Source organism: Oncorhynchus mykiss, chromosome 30 (genome assembly GCF_013265735.2).
Source record: "Oncorhynchus mykiss isolate Arlee chromosome 30, USDA_OmykA_1.1, whole genome shotgun sequence".
NCBI classification, from domain to species: domain Eukaryota; kingdom Metazoa; phylum Chordata; class Actinopteri; order Salmoniformes; family Salmonidae; genus Oncorhynchus; species Oncorhynchus mykiss.
Genome location: NC_050570.1, coordinates 9,024,350 through 9,044,231, shown reverse-complemented (window position 1 = coordinate 9,044,231; position 19,882 = coordinate 9,024,350). Strand labels below are relative to the sequence as shown.

Here is a 19,882-nt window from a genome sequence, read left to right as displayed (position 1 = left end):
ACAATGCAGTGTGCTGGGTCTCTTTTCATATTTTTATTGTTCTCCACAGGTCATGCACCAGTTGAACATTCGCCATGACAACCAAAATGAAGACTGCGCAAGAGCATGAAAGCGTCAATTAATGTCTTCTATTGGGGAATCTCCGATACACATTTTTTGTTGTTGAAACCATCAGAAAGTACAGTAAAAGGAAGTTGAGCTAAATCCAAAATACAATGAGGAAGGAAATGGATCGCCTGTCACTGTTTGACATGAGGCAGGAAAGTGGCATTGAAATGATTTGCCCAGTTGAAGCAAAAATGTGCATATTGCAAAAGGAAAATACAAATTATTTTGGCACTAACTCTGGACCATCCAAAAGATAATACAAGAGTTTGGCAAATAAAAGGCTATGGCCCCAAAAGCCCCAAAAAATGACATATGCATAGGATTTTACCTGTCCCAAAGTTAAGGGAGTTTCACAGGACTCAAAGGAAACAATGGAAAATTGGTACATAAGCGATGACAGTTGGAAAATATGTCTTTATTTGAAGGGCAAATTAGTCTAAAACTACTGTTGCGGAGCAACCTGAGAAAGGCAAACCTACAGTTTAAAGATGCATTCCCTGACAGTCAACCTTTTTTAAGGTTTGAAGAACCAAGGGATTGTGTTGCTAAAGTGGTGTTCACAATATTGGTTACTTTGTACTTATGTGTCCTCAGGTGTCTACAGGATCAGAGACTATGGGCTTGATTCCAATATTCACTATGAGGGAAAAGTAGACAGAATAACATGTTAAGTGTCTCAATACATGACTCGGACAGTGTTGCATTTAAAACTTTAAAACTGTCTATACAGGTCCACATATTCCAATGTTAAATGAACACTGCTGACGCTGTTATACTTTGTCAGTGTTAGGCAATTAACACCTGACATAGTATTTTTAACACTAGGAGGTGTATATAGTTTGTACCAATGGTGTTATGTTTGATTAAGGATATTACAATAATATTTGTATGTATTTTATGCCACATGCTCTTATGTACATATTTACAAAGACTTCAGGACTGGCAGCAAACAAGTTCAAACTTTAACATAACTGTATACCACTTAAACGTGTACTTCCACTCACAGATGGCCAAAAACAACACATTGAAAGTCTCCCCCCCCCCCCCCCCCCCCCACTAAGCCAAGCCTCCAATATAACTCCCCAGTGTGCCTTGCCTTTTCAAGTAAATTGTAGAGTTTACCATCCATGATTATTTGTTAGTGAGAGGGACATGGGTGTTGAATTAATTCATTATCGGTACTGTGGATCTTACCAAATCAGTTTCTAAGCATACATTATAATTAAAATGAAACTCCTTAGCACAATGCATTATTAAAGGCCTTACTTTGATGGCCAAGTTTTACCCTAACACAGTGTTAGGAACCTCCTGGTTTACAAGCCACATCAGGCATGCAAGTCACATTATGATGGCTTGCCAAGTGGTCTGTAATTCCTATTGGAATCCAGACAGAGTTAGGATATCCAACTGTTTGAATTGTATTCACCTTCAACCTGCATTCAGAGTGACTGTCAGGGTTAAGAACATTGTGAGGAGACTACCTACACCATTTCAGTAACGGGTGCAATAAATCAAACTAACTGATTGGATTAGTTCAGATTTTTATTTATTTATCTGTGTAGCATAAGATTAATCCATCAATAAATGTACATGCAAAAACACAGATATTAAAAACAAAAATGTATCCCTGCAGTTGAGCATGCTGGGAAATCTGATAATGATGGGTGTGGTTTTGGTGGGACTATTTTACTCTCCACAGAGTAACACTGACACAATCACACTCAACACTGGGATTATTTTACACCACTGAGTGTTAATGTAACACTTACAGTCTCAATGTAACACCTGAATCCACACTGAAAAATCAACACTAGGTAACACTGGCCAATTTGTTGTGCTCTGACGGTTTTGCACGATTATGAAACATTGGAGACATTGAAATGTTTGGCAGTTATCCAATCACCAATCCATATAATGTGTTACACATCTAAAGTACTATAAAGGCCAAACAGGTTGAATTTAAATAAGGCTCTCGTAGTTGATAGCATTATCACTGAACCATTTTTTAAATACATTTTTTCAAATGCTCTTAATCTATGGTTAATGATGTACTTTCATTGTTTTGTTTTATTGTTTATGTTTCTCAACGAATCAAGGAGGATGTGTTTTGTCAGTGTAACTCAATTTCAACAGGTTCCACCTCTGATAAGCCAAACCTTTGCCACACTCCACTCCAGCAGGTGGCCATAGAGAAATGTATTTACTCGTTTACGACAAGAGCGCAAATGATTTATTGTCACCGGATGTCTTTGTCGCTGATTCTGCACATGATGAAAACAACGGTTTCCCACTAGATATTACAGCCACAAAGGCATCATTGGCTACAAAATGTTATTTTTGGTAATCATTTAAGGGAAGGGTTACACTTAAAATAAGTTTTTAATAACATACATTGTAGAAATAGCGGAGTTTAGCCACAATTATGACTTTGTGACTGTGTTAATCATTCATCAGCGGTGTTACATTAGTGACGAAAACAACCCAGACGTTAGCTAGCAACTCGCGTTATCTAACAAGTAAAAATGTCTAACATACAGTTGTTGAGGGTTTTTCTCAACGAGAGATTAACATATGCTGCCGAGGAGATATTCGGGGTCGTTGAAAAAACTATAGTAGAGTATCAGGAGGAAGTTGTCCGTCTACAAAGGCTGCTCGACATAGTTCTTCAACCTGAGATAAAGCTACGCAGGGCAGGTGTGTTACTCGGTACGTTTGTCTAACTTACTAAATCATAATGTTATTGGACAAAAGGAGCAATGCCAAAGTGAGTCAGCATTGAGTTAAGTTTCTTCCTTTCGCTTCTCTTCCTCCAGACCTCTCTCTCTCCGTCTCTGAAATGGAGGTCCCCCCTGATCAGCAAGAGTGGAACACCAGTCTGAGGCAGGAGGACCCACAGCCCACACAGATAAAAGAGGAACCGGAGGAAATCGGGACCAGTCGGGAAGAAGAGCAGCTTCAAGGGCTTGAGGCAGATACCATAGACTCCATTTTCACTCCCGCCTATGTGAAAAGTGACTGTGATGAGTACCCAACTCACCCCTCACATCTCTATCAAACCCAAAAGGAAGAAAACGTAGAGAGAGACACTCTACCCAGTACTACATCTGAACCGATCAAAACACAACTTGACCGAGAGAACTATGTAGAATCAGAACCAACCAGTGTCTCGCAGACATTCTCTGAAGCAAATCCAGACTGTTTTGCAGCTCAGAGTGAAAACAGTAAAAGTGTTAGTGGCATGGAGAAGGGAGGACCTGCGAGAGGTTTTAAGCCAGTCAAATCAAAGAGAAAACATATGGTAAAAGGGCAAAACTCCCGTATCACTACTATGGGCAGCACATCCACACAGTTGTCCCATCTGAAATCACACAGGCAAAGTTTTGCTTCTCCCTGTTGTTGCAAGGTGTGTGGCAAGTTTTTTAATTACATGAGTACATTAATTAGACATGTTAAAACCCATACAGGGGATAAAGATCATCAATGTGGTGTCTGTGGGAAAAGTATGGAGTCCACAGAAAGTAAGAAAGATCACCTCCAAACTCACATTGCAGCTAATGTTTCTTGTCATGTTTGTAGTAAATATTTTTCCTGTAACAGTAAACTGACAGAGCACATGAGGATCCACACAGGGGAGAAACCATATCGCTGCTGTGATTGTGGCCAAGGATTCAGCACTAGCGGTGGTCTGAAAAGACACACGCGGAGACACTCGGGAGAACAACTGTATCACCCTGATTGTGGCAAAGGATTCGGCACCAGCGGTGATCTGAAAAAACACACTAGAATTTACACAGGATTATCCATATCGCTGCCCTGATTGTGGCAAAGGATTCCAGCAAATACCTTCTCAGGACACACACGCTGTGAGACATATGAGCTGAGACAGGATGTCGAATCCTGACAGAGAGCTAGCTAACGTTACTAGCTAACGCTAGCTAGCTCGTGTAGCCAATTTATACTCCGCTAACTCTCCCAACTTTTACCACTACGATACTAACACACTTAACATGACGCCCTGGACCAGAGCTACTGACATGTAGCCAGCTAGCCAACGTTAGCCACACATTTGTAACGTATATTAATTAAATTTATATCACACGAATTGGAGGGACCGATACAAATTCACACATAGAAATGTAACGTCATACAAAACGGAGGGACACAAGAAAAGTTTACTATGTTACGGCTGGAGTTCAGACTGCATACCATGAGATGCAAAAATACCATCTCAGACAGGCAGCTTCAGACCGCATAATCTGCAGCTGGATGCGTCTCAAGGATTCAGCATTGCTGGTAATCTGTCAATGCACATAAAGGTTCGCACAGGAGAGAAAATACAAAAGTATTCAGTCCTGGCATCAATCTGAAAGTGGACTTGAGGACTCACAGAAGCACTGTATAGGTGCAATGATTGCAGAGTTTTTAAAATGTTTATTATAGAACTCCTACAAAGTTACATTAACGATGGTCACAAGATGGAGGAAACATGATAATGTGCTGTTTGGGGAAAGTCCTCAGACAGAAAATGTAGAGGTGCATTCTAACAGACAGAGAGAGACACTCTACCCAGGACTACAACTGAAATTATCAAAACACAACCTGACGTAGAGGACTATAGAAAATCAGAACCAACCAGTGTCTCTCAGCCATTCTCTGAAGCAAATCCAGACTATTTTGCAGCTCAGAGGGAAGTCAGTGAAAGTGTCAGTGGCATGGAGAATGCGATAGGTAGATGCTCCTCAGGACAATGCTCTTGGATTAATAATATATGACTGAATTACAAGTGGTGTAAAATAACTAAGTTAAAATACTCCAAATGACTATTTAAGGAGTTTTTTTGGGTATCTTTACTTTACTATTTATATTTTTGTAACTTTTACTCCACTACATTCCTAAAGAAAATAATGTGTGATAAAAAATAATGCCATACCATCTGACACCCAAAAGCACTCGTTACATTTTGAATGCTTAGCAGAAAAACAAAAGGTTCCTATTCACGCGCTGATCAAAATAACATCCCTGGTCATCTCTACTGCCTCTGATCTGGTGGACTCACAAAACACAAATGATTTGTTTGTTAATTGTCTGTTTGTTGCAGTGTGAGTGTTGGAGTGTGCCCCTGGCTAACCGTAAATAAAAAAATATAATGGTGCCGTCTGGTTTGCTATATATAAGGAATTTAAAAGTATTTATTTTTTATTACTTTTGATACTTAAGTATATTTGAGCAATTACATTTACTTTTTATACTTTTTTTAAAGCCAAATACTTTTAGACTTTTACTCAAGCAGTCTTTTACTGGGTGACTTTCACTTTTATAACGCTATCTTTTCTTTTACTCAAGTATGACAATTGTATACTTTTTCCACCACTGTGAGTTACTGCTTGAACCTAAGAACTCCCCATCGCTGTCTATCAGAGAGCAGGTAGTGGATTTCTGAGCTACAGGAGTCTGCTCATTCGTTATGGGATTTGAACCCACATCCTCCATTTATACATAAAACATGTTTGTTTTAAAGGTTTACATTTTGCCAATATGTTAAACTGTCACATTATATCTGTTTTGATGTTTCTAAAGTAGTGTTAACCATATTGGTTACTTTATGCTTATGTGCCCTCCAGTGTCCACAGGAGCTGATACAATCCTATACACACCGATTTATCATATCTATGGGCTTGGTGTCAGTTTCCACTTCATGAGGGAAAGTACATTTTTATTGTATTTTTTACGTGTTTTGACCAGCAATTGGCTACTCACATCTCTAACTCAATAATCAAGTTTGCTGATGACAGAACAGTGGTAGGCCTGACTACCAACAACGACGAGACAGCCTACAGGGAGGAGGTAAGAGCCCTGGCGGAGTGGTTCTAGGAAAATAACCTCTTCCTCATCGTTAACAAAATGAAGGAGCTGATCGTGGACTATAGGACACAGCAGAGAGAGCACGCTCCCATCCACATCGACTGGGCCGCAGTGGAGAGAGTCAAAAGCTTCAAGTTCCTTGGCGTGTACATCACTAGACCTGAAATGGTCCCTCCACACCGACACTGGTGAAGAAGGCGCAACAGCTGGGCTTGGCCCCTGAAACCCTCACAAACTTCTACATATTACACCATCGAGAGCAGGGCTCTCCAGCGGGTGGTGCGGTCAGCCCAACCCATCACCGGGGGCGCACTGACTGCCCTCCAGGACATCTACAGCACCCGGTGTCACAGGAAGGCCAAAAAGATCATCAAAGACCTCAGCCACGCAAGCCACGGCCTGTCCACCCTCCTACCATCTAGTAGGTGGAGACAGTACAGGTGCATCAAAGCTGGGACAGAGAGAATGAAAAACAGCATCTATCTTCAGAATGTTAACCAGCCATCACTAGCCGGTGTCTGCCCGGTACCCTGACCTGCACCTTAGACACTGTCACTGGCTGGCTACCACCCAGTACTCTACCCTGCACCTTAGAGACGGCTGCCCTAGGTAAATAGACTCATTGAACACTGGCAACGTTAATGTTTGCATAATGTTTATGGTTCTGAAATTGTTTCTGTTGTTAGATACAGATAACATTAGCAATTCTGCAACATTATTCTGTTGACATTTAATTTGATCTCTGAGAAATTAAGCTAACTGATTACTTACTTTTATATTTACATACTGTATTCTCAACATACTGTAGCTCATCTCATATAACTACTGCTGTACATACTGTTTTCTCAACATACTGTAGCTCATTCTATATAACTACTGCTGTACATACTGTATTCTCAACATACTGTAGCTCATTCTATATAACTACTGCTGTACATACTGTATTCTCAACATAATGTAGCTCATTCTATATAACTACTGCTGTACATACTGTATTCTCAACATACGTTAGCTCATCCTATTGCTCATCCTATATATTGGGCTCCCGGGTGGCACAGTGGTCTAAGGCACTGCATCTTAGTGCAAGAGGCATCGTTACAGTCCCTGGTTTGAATCCAGGCTGTGTCACATCCGGCCATGATTGGGAGTTTCATAGGGTGGCGCACAATTGGCCCATTGTCGTCCGGGGTAGGCCGTCATTGTAAATTAGAATTAGCTCTTAACTGACTTGCCTAGTTAAATAAAGGTTAAATAAAACATTCTGATATTTCTTATTATACATTTTTGGGGCTGATTGGACGTACTGCCAAATAATTCTCTAAAACGACGTGGGGTGTTATTTGTGCATTAGTATTGTACTGTTAGACATTTACTGCTGGAGCTAGAAGCACAATCATTTACTGCTGGAGCTAGAAACACAAGCATTTACTGCTGGAGCTAGAAACACAAGCATTTACTGCACTGCTGGAGCTAGAAACACAAGCATTTACTGCTGGAGCTAGAAGCACAAGCATTTACTGCTGGAGCTAGAGACACAAGCATTTACTGCTGGAGCTAGAAACAGAAGCATTTACTGCTGGAGCTAGGAACACAAGCATTTATTGCTGGAGCTAGAGACACAAGCATTTACTTTACTGCTGGAGCTAGAAACAATAATTTACTGCACTGCTAGAGCTAGGAACACAATCATTTACTGCACTGCTGGAGCTAGAAGCACAATAATTTAATGCACTGCTGGAGCTAGAAACACAATCATTTACTGCACTGCTAGAGCTAGAAACAAGCATTTACTGCTGGAGCTAGAAACACAATCATTTACTGCACTGCTGGAGCTAGAAACACAATAATTTAATGCACTGCTGGAGCTAGAAACACAAGCATTTACTGCACTGCTAGAGCTAGAAACAAGCATTTACTGCAGGAGCTAGAAACACAATCATTTACTGCGCCTGTTTTAACATCTGCTAATCGATGTTTCGAGACAATTGGTATGGCAGGCTCAGGTAGCCTCATTCAGGTGAATGAACCTTCAGGCTCAGGTAGACTCATTCATGTGAATAAACCTTCAGGCTCAGGTAGCCTCATTCATGTGAATGAACCTTCAGGCCCAGGTAGCCTCATTCATGTGAATGAACCTTCAGGCTCAGGTAGACTCATTCATGTGAATGAACCTTCAGGCTCAGGTAGCCTCATTCATGTGAATGAACCTTCAGGCTCAGGTAGCCTCATTCATGTGAATGAACCTTCAGGCTCAGTTAGCCTCATTCATGTGAATGAACCTTCAGGCTCAGGTAGCCTCATTCATGTGAATGAACCTTCAGGCTCAGGTAGCCTCATTCATGTGAATGAACCTTCAGGCTCAGGTAGCCTCATTCATGTGAATGAACCTTCAGGCTCAGGTAGCCTCATTCAGGTGAATGAACCTTCAGGCTCAGGTAGCCTCATTCATGTGAATGAACCTTCAGGCTCAGGTAGCCTCATTCAGGTGAATGAACCCCCCGAAACATTTTTTTTTATTCAGAGATCGTACATTTTATCTACTAACTTTCCCAGAATAAATGTTGCTGACATGTTTCTTGTCTAAATACATGGCTCTGCCTGCACTTTCCTCTGACAGATTCCATTACACAGTTCTGAAACATCGGAGACATCGACATGTTTGACAGTTATCTGATCAACAATCCATACAGCGTTCTGTGCATCTAAAGATCAATGAAGGCCCATCAAGCTGCATTTCACTGAGTTTCTCACATTGATAATGATTATGACTGTAATAGTTTTATATCATGTTCTCCTGTATTGTTGACTCTGTTTCACATTGGTATGATAATGACTGTAATAGTGTTATATGCTCTCCTGTATTGTTGACTCTATATGTTTCTGAAGGAATCAAGGAGGATGTGTTTAACCAGGAGGATTTTTTCAACGGGTGCCCTCTCATCTGATAAGCCCAACTGACCCGGTCGCAGGCCTCTCCATAAGGCAAAAAGCCTCCTTTTGAAGGTTGGACATATTTCTGCTCCAAAGCAGACTGCCATTGACACATCATACTCTACTGCAGGCCCAGCAAGGTGGGAGGGCCTGCAGCATTTTATCTCAGCCTCATGGGAAAATGTGTAGAACAACATGAAACAGCATTTTATCACAGCCCCATGGCAAAATCTGTAGAATAGTAGGAAGTTTACTGTTTTCCCCAAGAAAATCCTAAATTCAAATATGAAAGGTGGTCCTTGCTCAGACTTAGTCGGGAGCCACTGCTGACTGCTCCATTCAACTGTCCTTAGACCCTGATACAAACAAACATTTTTAGGACAAGTATGGATTTGTGTCAATTTTGAAACACAAGATTGCAGTGGAAAATCAAGCACTGTCGTGTGCAATTCCTGTCCCAGGGCCTAACATATCCTGATAACACTGTCGTCAGATGTTTTTCAAATGTTTGATCTCTATCCAGTTTAACAATGTATTTAGTCTATGTTGTGTCAATAGCTCTCCTACCACCACCACCACACCCTGCCTCCCCACCTCCACAACCACTCAGCTATGACCACAACTACAACATCAGATAAGACACAAGCAGAGATGGTGGCTGAAGATGAGAAATAGTGTTGGACAGAGATGTCTTCATTGAGAAACTAATCCATCAGAACAAAGAGACATGGGTACTGAGTGATGATGGAAAAAAGAGACATTGGTACTTGAGTGATGATGCAACAAAGAGACATGGGTACTGAGTGATGATGCAACAAAGAAACATGGGTAATGAGTGATGATGGAAAAAAGAGACATGAGTACTGAGTGATGATGCAACAAAGAGACATGGGTACTGAGTGATGATGCAACAAAGAGACATGGGTACTGAGTGATGATGGAACAAAGAGACATGGGTACTGAGTGATGATGCAACAAAGAGACATGGGTACTGAGTGATGATGCAACAAAGAAACATGGGTAATGAGTGATGATGGAAAAAAGAGACATGAGTACTGAGTGATGATGCAACAAAGAGACATGGGTACTGAGTGATGATGCAACAAAGAGACATGGGTACTGAGTGATGATGGAAAAAAGAGACATTGGTACTTGAGTGATGATGCAACAAAGAGACATGGGTACTGAGTGATGATGCAACAAAGAAACATGGGTAATGAGTGATGATGGAAAAAAGAGACATGAGTACTGAGTGATGATGCAACAAAGAGACATGGGTACTGAGTGATGATGCAACAAAGAGACATGGGTACTGAGTGATGATGGAACAAAGAGACATGGGTACTGAGTGATGATGCAACAAAGAGACATGGGTACTGAGTGATGATGCAACAAAGAGACATGGGTACTGAGTGATGATGGAACAAAGAGACATGGGTACTGAGTTATGATGGAACAAAGAGACATGGGTACTGAGTGATGATGGAACAAAGAGACATGGGTACTGAGTGATGATGGAACAAAGAGACATGGGTACTGAGTGATGATGGAACAAAGAGACATGGGTACTGAGTGATGATGCAACAAAGAGACATGGGTACTGAGTGATGATGCAACAAAGAGACATGGGTACTGAGTGATGATGGAACAAAGAGACATGGGTACTGAGTTATGATGGAACAAAGAGACATGGGTACTGAGTGATGATGGAACAAAGAGACATGGGTACTGAGTGATGATGGAACAAAGAGACATGGGTACTGAGTGATGATGGAACAAAGAGACATGGGTACTGAGTGATGATGGAACAAAGTTAAACATGTGCCTCAGTTGAATAGAAAACTAAAACTATATAAAGGAGGCTGCCGGGGGAGGACGGCTCATAACAATGTCTGGAATGGAGTAAATGGAATGGTATCAAACACTTGGAAACCATGTATTTGAAGAGTTAAATTACCATTCCATTAAATCCATTCCAGCCATTACTATGAACCTGTCCTCCCCAATTAAGGTGCTACAAACCTCCTGTGGTACTGAGTGATGATGGAACAATGTAAAACATGTGCCTCAGTTTAATAGAACACGAAAACTATATGAAAGTGGTGGTGTGGGAGGGGGGAGGGGGGGAGGGGGGGGGGTGCAACCCAAGACAGTCATAACACACTATAACATTACTGTACATTATTACATACATTCCTGTATATCACTGTATGTTATTGTTCATGGCTGTGTTGTGTAAATGTTGTCCAAAGACCTCCACTACATATGCCCTCTGCTGGCCAGACTGTCTGATATCCCAGTTCAAATAAAGAACCAGGCAGAAAGCCCAGATTCAAGGGAAGCCACTCCTACTGCTCAGAACAAACCGTTAAACAAAACCTATCTCTGTGAATCGGCTGCTCAGTCTGATAGGGTGTTTCACAATGGCAGAAGCCCATTTTGAAGATATGGATTTGATTACCTGTTCAATCTGTCTGGATCTACTGAAGGATCCGGTGACTACTGCCTGTGGACACAGTTACTGTATGGGCTGTATTATAGAACACTGGGATCAGGGTGATCTGAAAGGTTTCTACAGCTGTCCACAGTGCAGAGAGACCTTTATCCCACGACCTGTTCTGAACAGGAGCACTGCAACAAACCAAAACAAATCTAACTTTGCAAGATTGAGTCTGCTTTTCAGATCAGTCCCGGTCAGATCAGAGCGCAGGAAGCTCGTGTGCACATTTATTGAAATGATTTTCTAGTTAGCGAGTTATTAGGCCAGTTATAGATAGCTATAGGTCAGCAATGGAGAGTTACTGCTTCCTAAAGCAGCACAAAATGTATAGGCTACATTTCAAGCTACCTTTATAAAGCCAATCAGGTAGAAAGATTATGTCAAAATTAAAGGGGCAGTGTTGTAGTTTGATACAGGCTTGAATATGTAAATATGCTAATTGGCAGAGGGGTAGCCTACATAGTCTAATTCTCTGTGTGGTGATCATAATTCATTTTATTTTGTACCCCTGTTTCTTGCATCATAGAACACAATACAATGGTATTTACAGTCACCTATTTGGCCCACGGTGTTACAGACCAAGTAAAGCATCATTATCTAATGTCAAGCCTTTCATAATGTAAAACCATTTCATGCAATGTAGACCTGCAATGAACACCACATATATGTTATGGGATTTGCTCCATTGGTTTTGTTAGTAGGCTTACATTATGCTCAGATAGCCAGAATATATTGGCTACTGTCTAAAACTGTAAGGGTACATCCTCAGTGTTCACTGTAAATGTGCGCCGGACGTTGCACAAAATTCTCACAATGTTCAAGTTTCTGCTCACAAGACTTAACATTTGCTCTGTGCCCCAAAACATGTGATGGAACATTGATGCAAACCTTTCATGGAATTGCATTAATAACAGTTCTGTTCCAGAACACTACAGATCGCTTTCGTTCCCGGTTCTGTTTCCGATCCTCTAAAAATGACTTATTTTCCGGGTTTCAGTTCTGTTCCCTGAAACGTTCCTTCAGAACTGAAAGGTAACGTGGTTTCAACATCAGGGAAAGATGCTTTTTCAACCCTTTTTACGCCATTTTGCTTTCTGGGTACCTTGTCAGATGCACAGTAGCCTACCTGATAGTTAGTGATTTATTGGTCTGATAATCTTCTCTGCAGAAGCAGATGGGGGAAAACAGTTTGAAATCCATGCTGAGAATCCAGGAGAGAGAGAAGGAGATGCAGGAGCTGAGACAGGCTGTGGACTCTCTGAAGGTGAGTGATGGGACCAATACTTTAATAATATTCAGGCTGTCTGGGGTCCTGATGAGAGATAAGTTAATAGAGAGGATGAAATATCCCCTCTCACCTCTGTCCTAACAGCGCTCTGCACAAGAGGAGTTGTCTGACAGTGAGAGGACCTTAACTGAGCTGATCCTCTTCATTGAGAGAAGGCGCTCTGAGGTGAACGAGCTGATCAGAGCCAAGGAGGAGGCTGAAGTGAGTCGAGCTAAAAGGCGACTGCAGCAACTGGAACAGGAAGTGGCTGAGTTGAAGAGGAGAGATACTGAACTAAAGCAGCTTTCACACACAGAGGATAACATCCATTTCCTCCAGGTGACACTAACTTAAATGTTGCAAAGAAATTGCTTTTCAGTGGCTGTCTCTAGACATTCTTTCCCTGTGGAATGTGTTTGAAATCAAATAACCTTTGTCTTTCTCAACATCATAGAGTTTCCAGTCTCTCTGTGTTACTCCTGGATCTGAGGCCATACCCAGCATCAGTATCACATTTGAACAAGCGAAGAAATATGTCTCTGACCTGAAAGAGATCTGCAAGGTGGAAATGGACAGGATATCCAGGAAAGATGTGTTTAAATCAAATAATATGATTATAATATTTGTTTTTATTATTGTCTTGTTTCTAATGTTTTTTGGGAGAGGGGGGGGGCGGGGGATGAATCAGCTTTAATATTGCAGATAGATTGTGACTTATATCAGCGTAATTGTCTGCATCATTTCCAATACCCCATATATATATATTTTGAAAACATCATCTTAAATATATTTTCCTTTTTTTATGAATTTCCCCAAACCCTACTACCACTCCCCTAACTGGAGTAAACTAATGGACAGAATACTTAGGCTTCCACTTCCAGCTTATACATAATACATACATTTCACGGACACTGTATTTGACATTAGTTATCTTTTGTTTGTTTTTACTCCCATCCCTCAGCTACCCTCAACCTCTCCCATCTACCTCTGAAGACCATCCAGTTTTGATTTCTATTTGCCATATACATTTCTCATATTCTGAACCTTTCTAATCTCACAGTTTCTACAGATTGTAAATATTAAGGATAAACACCTTTGCTAAGAGTATTATTATATTATTGATCGATTGACTGTGACTTTTCAACAACCAGTAGCATGAATATGTTAGTACAGCACACACTACACAAGCAATGCTCACGTTGAGTGGACGCACACATCACTCATTAACTTGACTAGGCAATCTCTTCTCCCATATGACCAGTTGGAAAAGTCTAAGTGGGATCCTTAGGACCTTTAGGGTTTAGTGTAGGGACATCCAAAGGATACCATTTAGCATCAACCATGCCAAATTGCCAATTTCCCACTCACTTTTAGAAACTCAAATGGGGTGCGTTCAGTTCAATTAAACGCTTTGTTGCGTAACGGCTTGTACTGAATGACACGTTTCCCAAAAACGCTCTTCAATGTTCTGCTCCGTTTGGTGGGTGTGGCAGGGTGTGGCAGGGTGTGGCATTAAGCAACAAGTGGTGTATTTAAAGGAAAGGGGCCATGCTGACAGCATTCCCTAAATCACAACCCAACCCCTTGCAATTTTTCAACTGGTCGTTCAGAACAGCACCTTTTCCGTTTAATTGAATGATGCATTACATTTTATTTGTGCTGAATGCAGCCCTGATGCCCAAGGGAAGGGCGCCAGAGGTGATTGGCCAACATATGGGTGCAGAGATTGGCTGACTGACTTGTCAATAATATATTCTTAAAGGCACAGGGCCTTTTTCCTCTTCCTGGACTGGTTCCTGCTAACATTGGATCCCAACACAGCACATCAACTCCTGTGTCTGTCTGAGGGGAACCAAAAGGTGACCAGGAGTGATAAGATTCAGCCTTACCTCAACCATCAACATATATTCAGCCACTGGAAACAGGTTTTGTGTGGAGAGTGTCTGTCTGGAGCATGCTACTGGGAGGAAGAGCGGATCGGGTTGAGGTTGATTTAGCCATCTCAGATAAAGCCATCAGCAGGAGAGGAAGTGGTGATGACTGTTGGTTTGGAGGTAATGACCAGTCCTAGAGGTTGTACTGTTCTGCATCTACATGCTGTTTCTACCACAGTAGTAAAGAGACAGATATCCCTGCCATCTGCTCAGACTGTAGGAGTGTACCTGGACCACAGCGCTCCTACCGACAGTGAGTCACGTGGACGTGGAACGTTATAATGGGGAAAACGAGTGACCTAAGCGACTGAGTGTGGTCTGATCGTCGGTGACAGCCTCGCGGCATCCAGTATCTCAGAAACGGCCACCCTCCTGGGCTTTTCACGCATGACGCTGTCTAGGGTTTACCGACAATGGTGCGACAAACCAAAAAGCATCCAGTCAGCGGCAGTCCTGTGGGCGAAACAGCTCGTTGATGAGAGGTCGAAGGAAAATGGCAAGAATCATGCAAGCTAAAAGGTGGGCCATCAACGGACAAATAACGTCTCAGTACAACAGTGGGGTGTAGAACAGCATCTCGGACCGCAGAACTTGTCGATCCTTGTCACGGTTGGGCTATTGCAGCAGACGACCACATCGGGTTCCATCCTGTCAGATAAAAACAACAAGAAGTGGCTCCATCCCGGTTTCTGTTGCATCATTCTGATGGTAGAGTCAGGATTTGGCCTAAGCAGCGTTGAGTCCATAGACCCGTCCTGCCTGGATTCAACGGTGCAGTCTGTTGACGGTGGAGTACTGGTGTGGGGAATGTTTTCCTGGCACACATTAGGTCCCTTGATACCATTTGAGCAACGATTGAACACCTGTCATAAAGAACTAAAGGTGTTCTGGAGTGTCCGACCCAGGAGTAGATGTGTGTACCTAATAAACTGGCCACCCAATGACAACATTGGTATCAGAAGTCTGATAGTACTATGGTTTGATAAGAGTGTCTACTAAATATACTAAATATAAATGTACATGTAAAAATGTTCATAAATACTTTATTGAGGAAAAATGTACTTGATACGATTGTGAGAGGTTGATGTCTCACCTAGAACAGCTGTCTTAAGGTAAATGCACAAATTTTAAGTCTCTGGATAAGTGTCTATTAAATGACTAAAACATAAATGTGAAAGTGAACAATTGCAGATTAGTATTATTCTAATGAGCTCCGCCCCAAAACAAGATCATATGCAAATAGTCTGGGTAGCAACCTGAACACTCTTCTACGCTGCTTCTACTCTCTGTTATTATCTAGGCATAGTCACTTTAATAACTCTACATACATGTACCTATTACCTCAATTACCTCAACACCGGTGCCCCCGCATATTGACTCTGTACCGGTACCCCCTGTATATAGCCCCGCTATTGTTATTTACTGCTGCTCTTTAATAATTTCTTATCTTATCTCTTACTTTTTTGTTTGTTGGTATTTTCTTAAAACTGCGTTGTTGGTTAAGGGCTTGCAAGTAAGCATTTCAGCTGCTGGTCATTCTGAAATAACCTCTGTCTCGAGTTCCCTCCTCTCTTTAAACGGTCAGGCTGATACATGAGTCAGTCCGGCCCCGGTAGATACAACAACTAAAAGTCCTAATATAATACAGTTTCTTCCCAACCAGATTATTCTCCCTCTACCTCCTTGGCCTTTTTCTTATTTTTCTTCTTCTTGGATGATTTCCCTGTTGTATTCTGCAACTGTGACAAATAACATTTGATTTGAAGATCAATGATATTACCCAGTGTGCTTTGCAGGTCATTTTGGGATGTTCATTTTCACATATACATTTACATGTTGGTCATTTAGCAGACACTCTCATCCAGAGTGACTTGTTCAACTAAGGTAGATGAACATTATATCAGTCATTGCAAGAAAACGTTTTTGTAACCGGTACTGAGAATGTTGTTAATTTTGATAAATTGATCTTTATGGTATTTAATAATTATGTTTTGTAGTTATTAACCATCACCATCTGCAGTATCCTACTGTCTGAGTGAAATAAGAGGACCACACAACATGTCATAGTGGGAGGACTACACAACATGTCATAGTGGGAGGATTATACAACATGTCATAGTGGGAGGACTACACAACATGTCATAGTGGGAGGACTACACAACATGTCATAGTGGGAGGACTACACAACACCCCAGACAGAGTGGGCCTACCTTTCCACCCCAGACAGAGTGGGCCTACCTTTCCATCACAGACAGAGTGGGTCTACCTTTCCACCCCAGACAGAGTGGGCCTACCTTTCCACCCCAGACAGAGTGGTCCTACCTTTACACCCCAGACTGAGTGGTCATAACAATACAGTAAAAATGTAAGCTTTAACTGATGGCTACTCTTATTCCGTGGCTTAACCCAACTAGAGACGGTCACAAGTGTTTTCCTAAAAGCTGACTGGGTTTAAACATCTTCTATTTTACAGAAAGTAAATAGCTCAATCAATTGATAGCGACAGAATTAGATTACTTTCCAAGCAAAGTATACAGTGCCTTGCGAAAGTATTCGGCCCCCTTGAACTTTGCGACCTTTTGCCACATTTCAGGCTTCAAACATAAAGATATAAAACTGTATTTTTTTGTGAAGAATCAACAACAAGTGGGACACAATCATGAAGTGGAACGACATTTATTGGATATTTCAAACTTTTTTAACAAATCAAAAACTGAAAAATTGGGCGTGCAAAATTATTCAGCCCCTTTACTTTCCGCGCAGCAAACTCTCTCCAGAAGTTCAGTGAGGATCTCTGAATGATCCAATGTTGACCTAAATGACTAATGATGATAAATACAATCCACCTGTGTGTAATCAAGTCTCCGTATAAATGCACCTGCACTGTGATAGTCTCAGAGGTCCGTTAAAAGCGCAGAGAGCATCATGAAGAACAAGGAACACACCAGGCAGGTCCGAGATACTGTTGTGAAGAAGTTTAAAGCCGGATTTGGATACAAAAAGATTTCCCAAGCTTTAAACATCCCAAGGAGCACTGTGCAAGCGATAATATTGAAATGGAAGGAGTATCAGACCACTGCAAATCTACCAAGACCTGGCCGTCCCTCTAAACTTTCAGCTCATACAAGGAGAAGACTGATCAGAGATGCAGCCAAGAGGCCCATGATCACTCTGGATGAACTGCAGAGATCTACAGCTGAGGTGGGAGACTCTGTCCATAGGACAACAATCAGTCGTATATTGCACAAATCTGGCCTTTATGGAAGAGTGGCAAGAAGAAAGCCATTTCTTAAAGATATCCATGAAAAGTGTCGTTTAAAGTTTGCCACAAGCCACCTGGGAGACACACCAGACATGTGGAAGAAGGTGCTCTGGTCAGATGAAACCAACATTGAACTTTTTGGCAACAATGCAAAACGTTATGTTTGGCGTAAAAGCAACACAGCGCATCACCCTGAACACACCATCCCCACTGTCAAACATGGTGGTGGCAGCATCATGGTTTGGGCCTGCTTTTCTTCAGCAGGGACAGGGAAGATGGTTAAAATTGATGGGAAGATGGATGGAGCCAAATACAGGACCATTCTGGAAGAAAACCTGATGGAGTCTGCAAAAGACCTGAGACTGGGACGGAGATTTGTCTTCCAACAAGACAATGATCCAAAACATAAAGCAAAATCTACAATGGAATGGTTCAAAAATAAACATATCCAGGTGTTAGAATGGCCAAGTCAAAGTCCAGACCTGAATCCAATCGAGAATCTGTGGAAAGAACTGAAAACTGCTGTTCACAAATGCTCTCCATCAAACCTCACTGAGCTCGAGCTGTTTTGCAAGGAGGAATGGGAAAAAATGTCAGTCTCTAGATGTGCAAAACTGATAGAGGCATACCCCAAGCGACTTACAGCTGTAATCGCAGCAAAAGGTGGCGCTACAAAGTATTAACTTAAGGGGGCTGAATAATTTTGCACGCCCAATTTTTCAGTTTTTGATTTGTTAAAAAAGTTTGAAATATCCAATAAATGTCGTTCCACTTCATGATTGTGTCCCACTTGTTGTTGATTCTTCACAAACAATACAGTTTTATATCTTTATGTTTGAAGCCTGAAATGTGGCAAAAGGTCGCAAAGTTCAAGGGGGCCGAATACTTTCGCAAGGCACTGTATTTGTTTTCTCCTCTGCAATAGAAGGTTGTATCTCAGCCAATGAATGTCATAGAATCCAAACAAAGATATCCCCATATTCATTCAGTCTCACAACTTTCCTGGGTATTTAACAGTTAATTCATGGCATAAAGCATTGTGGACCAAAGCGCTGTTATAGATGACATTACAGTGCATTCGGAAGTTATTCAGACCCCTTGACTTTTTACACATTTGGCTACATTACAGCCTTGCTCTAAAATGGATTAAATAAAAATGTTCCTCATCAATCTACACACAATACCACATAATGACAGAGCGAAAACAGGATTTGGAAATGTGTGCAAATGTATTAAAAATTAAAAAATACTTCCTTTACCTACGATTTCAGACCCTTTGCAGTGAGACTCGAAATTGAGCTCAGGTGCATCCTGTTTCCATTGATCATTCTTGAGATGTTTCTACAACTTGATACAACTTGATTGAAGTCCACCTTGGGTAAATTAATTTGATTGGTCATGATTTAGAAAGGCACACACCTGTCTATTTAGGAACCCCTCGGCAACATCCGCTGAAATGGCAGAGCGCGAAATTCAAAAATATATATATTTTTTAAATATTTTACTTCCATACATTCACAAGTGCAATACACCAAATTAAAGTTGAACTTCTTGTTAATCTAGCCACCGTGTCTGATTTCAAAAAGGCTTTACAGTGAAAGCACACCATACGATTATGTTAGGTCAGTGCCTAGTCACAGAAAAACATACAGCCATTTTCCAGCCAAAGAGAGGAGTCACAAAAAGCAGAAATAGAGATAAAATTAATCACTAACCTTTGATGATCTTCATCAGATGACACTCATAGAACTTCATGTTACACAATACATGTATGTTTTGTTCGATAAAGTTCATATTTATATCCAGAAATCTCAGTTTACATTGGCGCATTATGTTCAGTAATGTTGTGCCTCGAAAACATCCGGTGAATTTGCAGAGAGCCACATCAATTTACAGAAATACTCATCATAAACTTTAAATAAAAGATACAAGACTTAGGCATAGAATTAAAGAGATACTTCTCCTTAATGCAACCGCTGTGTCAGATTTCAAAAAACCTTTACGGAAAAAGCACACCA

The 19,882-nt window shown here is 41.2% G+C and overlaps 2 protein-coding genes across 4 annotated transcripts; both read left to right on the top strand.

Moving 5' to 3' along the window:
• The first annotated feature begins 2,209 nt into the window (after positions 1-2,209).
• LOC110521265 (zinc finger and SCAN domain-containing protein 21) lies at positions 2,210-5,257 on the top strand. Of its 3 annotated transcripts, XM_021598721.2 has the most exons (3): positions 2,214-2,814; positions 2,922-3,511; positions 3,706-3,842. In XM_021598721.2, the coding sequence occupies exons 1-3, from the start codon at positions 2,631-2,633 to the stop codon at positions 3,706-3,708; spliced, it is 777 nt and encodes a 258-aa protein (XP_021454396.2). In that variant the 5' UTR covers positions 2,214-2,630; the 3' UTR covers positions 3,709-3,842. The 3 variants fall into 3 exon arrangements, with proteins under 3 accessions (XP_021454393.2, XP_021454396.2, XP_021454392.2); XM_021598718.2 differs by having other exon boundaries at positions 2,210-2,802; positions 2,922-5,257; XM_021598717.2 differs by having other exon boundaries at positions 2,215-2,814; positions 2,922-5,257.
• Positions 5,258-12,572: 7,315 nt separating this feature from the next.
• Positions 12,573-13,775, top strand: LOC110521266. The gene is made up of 3 exons (XM_036969457.1): positions 12,573-12,665; positions 12,774-13,007; positions 13,123-13,775. Exons 1-3 carry the CDS (start codon positions 12,576-12,578, stop codon positions 13,360-13,362), a joined length of 564 nt encoding a protein of 187 aa, XP_036825352.1. The 5' UTR covers positions 12,573-12,575; the 3' UTR covers positions 13,363-13,775.
• Positions 13,776-19,882: the final 6,107 nt, after the last annotated feature.